This window comes from Pelecanus crispus, chromosome 1 (assembly GCF_030463565.1).
Source record: "Pelecanus crispus isolate bPelCri1 chromosome 1, bPelCri1.pri, whole genome shotgun sequence".
NCBI lineage: Eukaryota > Metazoa > Chordata > Aves > Pelecaniformes > Pelecanidae > Pelecanus > Pelecanus crispus.
The window spans coordinates 25,470,835-25,482,435 of NC_134643.1; the positions used below are offsets into that span (position 1 = coordinate 25,470,835).

At 44.0% G+C, this 11,601-nt stretch overlaps 1 protein-coding gene across 1 annotated transcript in view; it reads right to left on the reverse strand.

Moving 5' to 3' along the window:
• LOC104038939 (ADP-ribosylation factor-like protein 8B) overlaps nucleotides 1-9,111 on the reverse strand; it is a 28,169-nt gene extending 19,058 nt beyond the window's left edge. The window contains exons 1-2 of the mRNA XM_075725104.1: nucleotides 8,923-9,111; nucleotides 4,389-4,469 (exon numbers count right to left, since the gene is read on the reverse strand). Of these exons, the coding sequence (XP_075581219.1) occupies nucleotides 4,389-4,469; nucleotides 8,923-9,111 (270 nt within the window). The remainder of the gene's footprint in view (nucleotides 1-4,388; nucleotides 4,470-8,922) is intronic.
• Nucleotides 9,112-11,601: the final 2,490 nt, after the last annotated feature.

Here is an 11,601-nt window from a genome sequence, read left to right on the forward strand (position 1 = left end):
TAAATGCACTATTTGATTTACTGCCATAGGTAGTGTACATGTTAATTTCTGTATTATAAACAGAATCTTGGGGGAGAAAACTCTATACAATTAGCACATCAATCAGACTGTTCTTCTGATATCAATGCCCATTGACTTCTCCATAAATTGTCTTTCATAACTAATATGACCCATGAATTCATTGTAAGGACTACAAAACCACCTTCCAAAGTTCATAAAACCTAACAATATAGCATTAAACATTTATTTTTTTAAAATATAGTCACTGATCCATCTGAATCCACAGTCAGTCGATGTGTGGGTACTGAACCCATAATTCTGGCAGACCTCTAGCAACAGGCTGTGTTAGCTGTGCTTAGAAGTTTGCAGCTACCAGTGTGGAAGGATGAAGGAAAACTTCATTTTTCTCACCAGATGGAGAGTGCTTTCTTCCCGTTCAGATTCTGTGCTCTAAATATGGTGTTTGGCAGCTAAGTCAACCTATCCAGGCTGCCCCCAAAATGCATCATTTTGCCTGTGTTTGTATCCTGCTTTCCCACACTGTGGTGGCACCAGCAATCAGGCTGCTGTGTGGGGAGTACGCTACTTAGCTAATTTGACGGGGGAGGAACTAGTATGGGGGCGGGTGTGGTTTGGTTGGTTGTTCATTTTTTTAGAGGTTGCTTTCATTTCTATCAGTTGGCTGATCTGACTACCACTTTGCCATGTGATCACTGGTCCTGATGGAAAAGGGGTGCAAGGATGCACAGCCAGGCTGAACGTAGAATGTAAAACCTCACACCATGGTTGACTTAAGCTGATTGTAAAATCTGACCTTTAATCTCTGCTACCTTCACTAGGCTGACCTGACTCCCTCTTAGGTTTCCCAGAAGGTAAGTCTAGTTTGTCCCTAGCATGAGGAACATCATACTGAGGTTTAGAAGTGCTACCACGGGCAGAAAAGCAGGTGTATTAAAAGGTTATTTTATGACCTTTTTTTTTTTTTTAAGAGGGGTTGGTTTTTTTCCCCTTTACAAGAAATTCTGTTTGGAAAGCAGAATTTGGACCCCAAAGGAAAAAATATTCAGTTCTGGTTTTGGTTAAAAAGGCACTCTTTTGGGAAAAGATAAACAGGAATGTGCCAAGCTACTGTTAGGCTGAAGTATGTTCTTTCTATAGCAGAGTTCAGCTCTTTGCTCAGCAACATATGGATGGTTGTTGAGACACATTAAACAGAGGGACCCAAGACTAGAATTTCTTTTTTTTTTCCTCATTCACTGACAAATTAATTCCTGGACATTTTAAATGTCAAATTCATTCCAATGACATTTGTTGTTTCCTCTTTAAGGTACAGGAGCGGGTATTTTGAGGAATAAGGTGTTGAGGGTTTGGCCTTTGTATGTACATGCAAAGGGATGAGGCACAAAGAAACCAGGCAGTGGAAGAGGGGAACACGTTTGATAAGGAGAGGCTAACGGGCCTGCAGAGAGTTGGAGGGAAACTCCACAGCAAGGTAAGGGGAAACAGCTCTCTGCCTATCAGTATACCTTCTTGTTATGCAGCATGAATACTGCCCTACTGCAATCAAAACAGATGTTCCTGTAAATTGAAATTTCCACTTACCAGCCTTACCTTAGAGGTAGTGTACGCACTACCACAAGCAAGCTAGCAACAGAGAAATGAACCAGCAGAGATGAGGGAGAGCTTGGATGATCTTGTATATACTGAGAATAGAGGTGAAGAAGGGCCAAGACCAGAAATTAAACCTCATAATCGATTAAATTCTGTGGGTTTTCACCAGTTTCAAACATAGCATTCATAAGAATTAACAGAAAGCATGATGAAATAACCACCTCCATTTACAAGAAAAAACTGCATAACTGTTACTCAGCAGAACGTGCGCTCCTTCTGTCTCCTGAAAGACCAGTTCAGTTACCTTTTACTCCTTCCAATTCCTGGGTCTCCAAAATAAACTAAGCATACAGGGTTGTCTGCAAGACTCAGTGCTGAGAGGCTTTCGATTCTGGTCACCTACGTTTTCCCCAGATAAAGTCCCACTGATGCAGGCTTACTCATACTGCTATATAAATTCCTCTGCGTTTTCAGAGAGCTGCCCACTGTGTAAAGTAATGCTGGTCTTGACTACCTATTCCAGTAGACAAACTCCAAAGTTTAACTGGATTTCATTACCATGATGCCGTTAGTTCCTATATATTTACCTTACACTAGGCAGCAGCATATGAATATAAGGGTTTGCCAGACACACTACTAATAGTGAACTCCATGAAAACAATGCTGAAAATTTTGATCTTTGGGAATAAACTGTAAAATGAGAGCCACTGCACACTCACATTTTTAAGTGTTAGCAATTCAAGCAGCTCTTAACTTATCCCTGAAGAATCTATAAAAAGTAAGAAATCAAAACAAAAATTCTTTCTACTTCCATTATCTGTGCAGAGTGAGGGTGTTCTCCTCTCAAATTTCAGAAGTTTCACTCCTGCAACTCTCTTGCAGTATGTGTTTTACTTGCTACAATATATATTAATAAAAAATATAATAAAGGTATAATAATTTGTATTTCTTTTAAAACATTAAATTGGACATTTTCTCCTACTATCACACAAAAGCTGGTTGTTCAAGGCTACAGAAAGGCATTCTCTACTGAAAAAATTCTCTACTGAAATTTTTGTATCCTGGAAGGACGCACATTCTACTTCAAAGAAGAGTTTGGCCACGCTGCATTGAGTATTGTAGTGCTCATCGTGTGACAGTTTGGTTTTTTTAAACTCACAAACACGCGCACACCATCTACACTGAAAAGAAAGTTTAGGTTTTAATCAATCATTTACCTTTCAGGAAATGCATGAATTAAAAATGCTTATATGATGCTACTTTGTCTACTTGCTCACCTGCTCTGTGGTAAGACTGAGGTCAGACTCTCTCCCAAAGTAGGATCTAATCATGTACATGTAATGATCATGCACAAAGTCACAAAGTTGACGTTACCAAGGCAATAATGATTCTCCTCGACTTTACTTTTACTCCATTTTACTCCATTTTCCTTTTAGGCCTTTTATAGTCTTTACTGTGGACCTAGTTTTAAGCTCCTCAACATAATTTATTCTTGGCAATCTGCCCAAATTTCCTGGGAAATTAAAATCATACCAACTCATAGGTAATGTTAGGAGTTTTTATTTCAGCCAAACCTGACATGAATTTCAAGATGGTATACAGGAAGGGGAGTTGGGGTGATGAGAGGAAATAGTTGGGTGACATCAGACTTTTCATTTCAATAGATTTCAAAAGACTGGCTTATTAGGTAGGCACTGTAACACACAAGCAGTTGTAGAGGAACCTATTGATTATTCTGCAACCTTGTAACAGAGAAGTAGATAAACAAGTGAAATGTACAGCTAAAGGCCCTACAGTCATGTGAAATTTTGAAAAAGTATAGCAAGATACTAAGACCAAAACCAAACAGGCAGTCACAGTATCTAAATCCCTATGGTCATTTTAGTTTAGGGTTTTTCAGTTCAGCTTTACATCTCCCAATCAACAGAAGTCAATTATCCCTTTTACCACCCTTTACCTGCTTGCTATTTAGAGCAAGTGGGCAGACAGTTAACAACTGCTTATATTCACATTACAGGTCATTTCAGAAAATCCTCCCTAGATTTAGGAGTCACACCAAACCAGAGGAAAAAGAGTATCTTTAGAACTGAGGGAGAAAGGAGAAGAAACAAAGGAAAAGGAAGGAAAAGTCAAGATAAAGGCAAAAACCTATATTCCCTTCACCTAATTTTAGATAGAAGTTATGAATTTTATCTAGCCTAATCAACCAGGCCCCTTTCATAATCAAACAACAGAGAGAGCCTTAATGCTACTGGAGTGATTTATCTCTGTATTGATGCCTATGGCATGAATCACAACCCAACTGGTATCATCTGTACTTCTCTGTAGGCCTAAGAGATGGTTCCCTGACAACTAACTTGCATTAGATGTTCTACTTCCATATAGCTCATGTTATGCGAGCTAAACCACACTTTCTGCTGAGATGCATAAGTTAGGAGTGAAGTTGCTGCAGATTTCACTTACAGTTTGGGGGTGGGCAGAGAAGAGAAGAGCCATCTCCAGGAGACAACTCAGCTCCCTTAATGTCTCAGAATTTTATTTCTAACCCAAAAGAGTGCAACAAAGCTTCTGCCTGGCATGCATATCACGAAATCAAACAGATTAATATAACAGAGAAATATATGACCATATGCTTTTAAAAAGTTATTTTTGAGCTAGAAAAACAGATAAATGATCCTATCATCTTAAAAGACATTTCCTATGCTTTCACATTCCAAGCTGAAATCACTTTGTCTATTAATTATTCACTCTGTATTAATTCAAATATGCACACCTACCTTTATGGTAACGTTTCCTTTTGTTATTTTTCTCATATTGAAGCCTACTGTAGGAATCATATCTTCTGTGAACTGCCCTGACTAGAACACAAAAAAAAAAAAAAAAAATTTATTATAAAATAGTTGATACACAGCAGATGACTTTCTTGTTTGCCAGCCAGAATTTTTATTTTACAACACTGTAAAATATGATAATTTTCTACAAAAGCACTGGCCAGCACGTCAATTAATGCATTGTCACACCAAGGAAGACTGTTCATTTCAGTCCCTTTAAATGATCTTTTATTCTCCTCAGAGACAAAGAACACCCCAGAAACCACAAGACTTCAGATTATTCCTCATCTGATCCCTAGGCAAAGCAGAAAGCAGCACGGTCAAAATATAGACTCAGAGAATCATAGAATGGTTTGGGTTGGAAGGGACCTTTAAAGGTCATCTAGTCCAACCCCCAATATGATAAAATATGATAAAACTGACTATACCAGGATTTCTCCCTGTAGTTTCTCACTACTGTTACCAATGGTTTAACTCCAAATGTAATAAACGATGAAAGAGTACTCGTGTAGAGAGTACTACGTGCAGACCCCTTCCTTCTCAGTAGGTGACAGCAGAAGAGTCCTGCTGTGGAAGCTAGGAGAACACCATTAAGATAGAAAAATACAAGGTACTAACTCAGCACACCATAAACCCAAAACATAAAACCAAAGTGCTGCCTCCTCTCCCAGTTCAGAGAAATATTTTTACAAGACAGATGCTTGTCATCATGCCAACAGGAACCTGACACACACACACCCACTACAGAAGACAGCTTTTGAGGAGAAAGGTGAAACTGAGATCTAAGTACGTAACTCATTATTCATTCTTCCTTTTCAAACTGTATCATTAACATGGTATTGCATCTCCTAGGAGTGGTGCATTAAGATATGCAGATGGTTACTTAAAAGTTATGTCTACATGGAGGCCCAGGCACTCCCTGCAACGTACACAGTAGTCCTGGTTTTCTAGTCATCCAGAAAGGAGAGCGGGACCTTCTGGACTTGCCATTGCCCTTCCATATCCATATGCCCATATTCCCTTCACCCATCTCATCATCCTATGTGCCCTGGGTGTTTTTTGGAAGGAAATATGGGTATGTGGACAAGGAGTGGAGCAGGCATGCTTCAACAGGTCCCGCTCATCTGAGAAATGGATGATCAGAGCTCAGGGTGCACCAGAGCAGCTACGTGCTTCACAGTGTACACATTGCCACCAGCTACCCCTAATGCTATTGCTGGTCTCTATATGCTTTCTGCAACTTTTCTCTTCACTGTTTGTGGCAGAGTGGGAATACACTAGGTCTCTAGTTTGTGTTCACAAGCTAAGATTAATAATTTTTAATCTAGGACTTTCAAAGCTGTATAACCTTTGACAGTTACTTGATCATCTCACAAGATTTTGGGGTTTGGAATTAGATCCTTCAGGCAAGAAACAACTTCCATCAATTACCTGTTCAACCTTACCTATGAGAACCTTCTTGCTAAATTCTGTACTATACACGTTCCCCACCTTTTGTTGCTGTAAGTCTCTTTTTTTTTTTTCTCCTTTTTCCTTGCTTCAATGACTTGTCAACAGCAGTAGGAAAAAAAAGTGGAAACAAATGCACCTGCAGTTCCATACAGATACATGTACCCAGCAGTGACAGAAGGTTTTTAATTGAATGGAGTAAGCCAAAGCCAATCAGTAACCATCTCCTGTAGCAGGTACTGGCCTAATTTGTTAAAATATATAGTACATTTATTTGTGGAGGACAGACATATAAACACATACGAACACATAAACCCTGAGAATGTAGCATCATTACTCAAACACAGGAATGCCTGGAAAAACAGCCAGACAACTCAGGGGGCTACTGTTTAAAAACATACATAGAAAGTCAGGATTCCACTTTTGTTAGCTAATTATACACCGTATGTAACATGCTAAACTGGAAGACAAAAACAACAAAAAAACCCATCATCACTGCTCTGGTATTGGGGATAGAATGCAAAGAATTAGTGAATTAGCGTCCCCTTTATTGGTCTTTTAGTCTTTTCCTCTAAAAATTTTCCTTTCTGGTTGAACGGAACCAGCTACAAAGAAAGTATTATGTTTACAGTTCTTTATTTTCCCACACAACAAGTAAAAGAAAGTAATATGTTGAATCTTTTGCCAGCATTAGTCCAAAAACTCTGATTACTGTGTTTTGTTTCAAGTGCTCCAGGCACCATAAAGTAAAAAATCTGTTCCATTTTGCTTGCTAAGGAAGTTTTACATGACAAATTACCTATTTTTGCGAATATTCAAGATGTGTAAAAAAGTTTATTGTCGTATCTCAGTTGAAAAAAGAGATAACTCCTGACACAGATGAAAACAACTGATGCTAAGAAGTTTGTAATGTCCTCTTTAAATGTTGCTGATTGTTGAACTGATAATTGATACTGCCATAACCCCTTACCATAATGACCATGGGCCAGACTCTACTCCATTACATCAGCGCACATCCATAGTAAAAGGCAGTGACGTTATCCAAGGTTTCCACTGGTAACAGAGGACAAAAGATGGCTCAAGCTTTTTAGGGAGTAGACTGTCTCAAAGGGTGTTTATTCAGTGTTAGCATGATAGGATCTCTGAATACTATTGCAAAGTGGAAAAAATATAAATTTCCTACCATTTGTTTTTATGATCCACTGCCATCTGCATTTCAAGTAACCACTATCTGGCAACGATTATTTTCATCTCATCACACTCTAGCCACATACACACAAATGCACAGAGTTCCCAACCTATTTGCCATCCCATACCAACTGTATTCAAGAGTAAGCTATTATCCATTGCCTTACTCCCAAATGCTTCAGCCACCCTTCTTCAGTGATTATCGCAGTGTGTCACCTCCAGATTGAAAGATCCAAAGGCTACAAAACCTGCAACCTGTGACACTCCCCAAGTCAGCCAACATAGATGCCTTGTAGAATATATTCTTAAGTGATACATTTGCTGGCAAAATCAGACCTGCAATAACAGCAGTGCTCTGGTATTCAAGATACTAGCACAAGAGAGACAAACACATATGATGCCATTCCACAGGTGGTGTAGTATATACATGAGCGGACAAACATTTACACACATGAAGTCTAACACCACACACTACTGTTAGAGGGCTGTGAACTGCTGTGTTTTTCATTGCTCTGTTTATGAAATCAATCCAAGAAGCAATATAATTTTTCATGCCTTTTCCCCCTTCCTCAACAAAGCCCGCCCTTGGGAGATGAACACTTCCAGTGGGCACGAGGAATGCTAAGCCCTGTGTTACCCAGACCAGCAGAGTGACTAACAAGCTAACTAAAATACCTGTTCCAGATATTTTGTTAATTGATTGCTGATGTCCCCCAATGCATACTTTCATTGCTTTCTGTACTTTCCCTAGGCCATTCCTTTTTCTCCTTCTCTCTCTCCACTTCTTCACTCACACTAATCTCTTATTTTTCCCTTAATCCATAATCGTATATGAAAGTAAACAACAAATATATACTCGTGTTCATCACTGTCCCAATCTCTTTGACTTTAGGCCATACACCTCCCAGTCTGGTTTTGATTCTTGATCCAGTAATTTTTCAGGATAAGGACTGAAGAACACCTGGAAGCCTGCATCTCATGGCAGGTGAAGCTGCAATACAATAACAGCTGTGATCACCTCGCAGAAAAGGGTACGCACTGAGAAGTTTCATGATTAGTACTAATCATATTTAACATATATATTTGTTTCCATCTTCCGATGAAAAGTAAATCTTCAGGATGCACCAAACACAGAAAGGCGGAGAGCATAGCAAACAAAGATGAGGAACGTATTTCAGCATGGCAACAAAATGGAAAATGTCATGGTAGGTGTCAGTGCTAGAGAGGAACAAGGCTGCAAGGCCATTATCACAGTGGGAAGGGAATGCCAAAATCAGACTTGTATGCTGGGAAAGAGCTATCAAGGAATTGTGGGAGGCATTAATATTGATGCAGGTGATGGGAAGGGAGAATTCAGTGACAGGGGAGTTGTGGCCTCGGAGGATGCACAATATATTCTGAGTTATTTTGGGATACGCTGGCCGTGAAAAGCCAACTCTGAATCACGGCCAAGAGTCCGTGCCCAGGAATCTGCTTCCAGATGGGCACGCTTTGCGGTCAGACGCAGGAGACATTTTCTTTCTCCGTCTTAAAACAATTTCACACCCACCTGAGCCTGCTGTGAGGCTGCAAAAGCTGCAGGAGCAGCCCCATGCCCCCCGCCCGCCCACCCTCCCTCCCTCCGCCGCGGCAGCTCATGGCAGGGGGCGGCTGGGCCGCGGGCCGGAGGCGAAGCCCGCACTTGTTGCCGGGGGAAGCGGGGCGAGGCGGCCGGCTCGGGGCGGGCGGTGTCCCCCGCAGGGCAGACCGCCGCCCGCCGCCCGCCGCCCCCCGCCGAGACCCCCCCCGCCGCCGGCCGCCGCCCTGAGCCCCCCCCCCGCCCTGCCCCGGCCCGGCAGCGTACCGCCAGCACGGTGAGCAGCGTGGTCTTGCCCGAGTACTGCAGCCCCACCAGCGTGAGCTCCATCTCCTCCTTCCAGAACAGCGAGCGCAGCCACTCCAGCAGCCGCGCCACCAGCGCCAGCATCCCGGCCAGCGCCCCCGACCTGCGGCAGGCGCCCAGCCCCAGCGGCACCGCCTCGCTGCTGGGCATGGGAGCGCGGGGCCGGGCCGGGCCAGGCGGGGCGGCTGGGATCGGGACGGGGCCGGGGGGCGGCGGCGGCGGCGGCGGCGGGGCTGCGCGGGGAGCCGAGCGCCAGGCAGGGCCCTCACGTGATGGCGCCACCGCCCTTCTCCCGCTGCCACTTGCTGCAGGCGCGGGGGGGCTCCGCTCCGCTCCGCTCCGGTGCGGCCCGGCGGGGGCGTCCGGCGAGGGACCCGGGCGGGCGAGCGTGAGTCAGGGCCGGGCGCTGGCCGGGGGCGGGCGGGGAGGCGTCCGTCGGGTGAGGTGACGGAGCCGCGTCCGCAGCGGGGGGCGGGCGGGGCGGCTCCCACACGAAATGGCGGGCGGGGCCGGGCCCGCGGCGGCGGGCGGAGGGGGCGTCCCGCCAGTCCTCAGGGCCTGAGGCGGTGGCGGGGAGGCGCCGCAAGGCCGGGGGGCGGCAGGGGGGCGGCAGATGCGGCACCGCGGGGGCCGTGTGAGGTGAACGGCCGGTCCCCGGCGGCAGTGTGGCGGGACGGGGCGGCGCGGGTCTGCCGCCGTGGGCCGCCTGTCCAGCCCCCCGCGCCCGGCAAGCGATGGCCGAGGGCTGCATTTGCAGCACGGGCCTGTGGCAGCTGCTGGACTTGGTCTCCTTGACAGGATCAGTTTTGTAGGTCCTTCACCTCTAGCGATGGTGGTTCTCACGCCCCTACGGTCTCCGCTCTTCCCATGAAACTCTTCTGGAATTGTTCATCGTGTCGGCACAGGCTGTCAGATCCAGGGCCTACCGCGGTTTTATTTGGGTTCTTCTCTGACAGTTTTTGGAGAGTCTCCCTTAGCATGCTTCCTCGCCTCAAAAAGAGACGCTTGTGACGGTGGTTTTGTATAGCGAGCGATGGCGGGACATGCCACTTCACCAGGAATCTTCTGCCTGCACTGGATAAGCAACATTCTTCTCCCAAGTAGTTAGCGATAGGACGAGAGGAAATGGGCTTAAGCTGCACCAGGGGAGGTTTAGGTTGGAAATTAGGAAAAATGTCTTTACGGAAAGGGTGGTCAAGAATTGGAACAGGCTGCCCAGAGAGGTGGTGGAGTCACCATCCCTGGAAGTGTTCAAAAAATGGGTAGATGTGGCACTTGGGGACATGGTTTAGTCTAGTCTACCCTTGATTGGCTTAGAGTAGACTTGGTCCTGTAGGTTAATGGTTGGACTGGATGATCTTAAAGGTCTTTTCCAACCTAAACGATTCTATTCTATTCTATTCTATTCTAACATTTAGCATACAGTCTTGCCGTATGGCATTAGAGAAGGATTTGTTTTCCCCATAAATAAAGAGCTAACACTTAGCCTGTATCCATCTGCCAGTCTCTGAAGTTGTCACTGAAATTATATGTGATGCTCTAGAAGGGTACAGTGCTGGTGGCATTGGTTGATGAAGGACTTTCGTACAGGTATAAACAAGGCACTTCAAAAATTTGGCATTGGTACTTCTGCTATTGAAACATAGCAAATTCATCAAAACATCTTGAAACTTCGTTTTCGTGCTCTTTTTAGAGACATAATTCAGCATTTTAGATAATGCAATTTGTGACAAACCTCATTGGCTGCATCAGTCAGACCACAAAACCTGGAAGGTCTGGTGACACTGCTGTCAAGAGCAATTGGTTCTGGGCTAGCTGCAAAGGTGAAAAACTGTATGCTTTTTCACGCCCTGGTTGTAGACAACAGTCAGAATGACTCATAGAGTAATTCTAAGATTTTTTCACAGATTCACTCATTTATTTACCCTTGTAAATTTAATTGAACATTTCCAGAAGGAAATTGGACACTGGAGCTGGTCCTGCCACCCAACGGTAATGTTAGGGAATTATTTTTCATTGTTTCTCTTAATATAAAATCTGGCGGAAAGCATACAGATTTAAGTGGTGAGTCCCAAACAAATGAAAAGAGGCTTTTTTTTTTTTTTTGTCCCCCCAGTAGCATATGGTGCTGCTCTCGGTACAGGTACTCCCTTTGTCCCTAGCTTTGGTGGTTTGGGTTAGAGTCAGAATTTTGGATGCTGCTCTTAAAACTGAGGCGTTGATGGTATCTTCAGCAGTTTCAGAGCATGGTACAGCTCTCAAAGTTTCTTAAAAATTGGTGGCACAGTGAAAGAGGGGAGCGTGATCAGGTCCTGCATTGAGGAAGAGTGTAGCAGACCTCTGCTGTTTTACTTGCCTCTTGGTAGCAGCTGGATGGCTGTTCAATACTTATGTACATCCTCACCTCAGACAGCCACCACAAATTTACTGGCTGATTACCATTTACTCTAAACATAACTGGGGGGGTCACTGAAGACATGGGTGGAAAAGTTGACGTTGAGGAAACGGGTTATTCTGTCAGATGGGTAAAAGGACCTCAGGAAATAATTCACGGGCAAAACAGTATCATTTTTCTGCTGTGTATCTTGTTATTTTTAAAAACTTGTTTCAGCCAAAGCAATTACCGAATTTTGAGTGAAC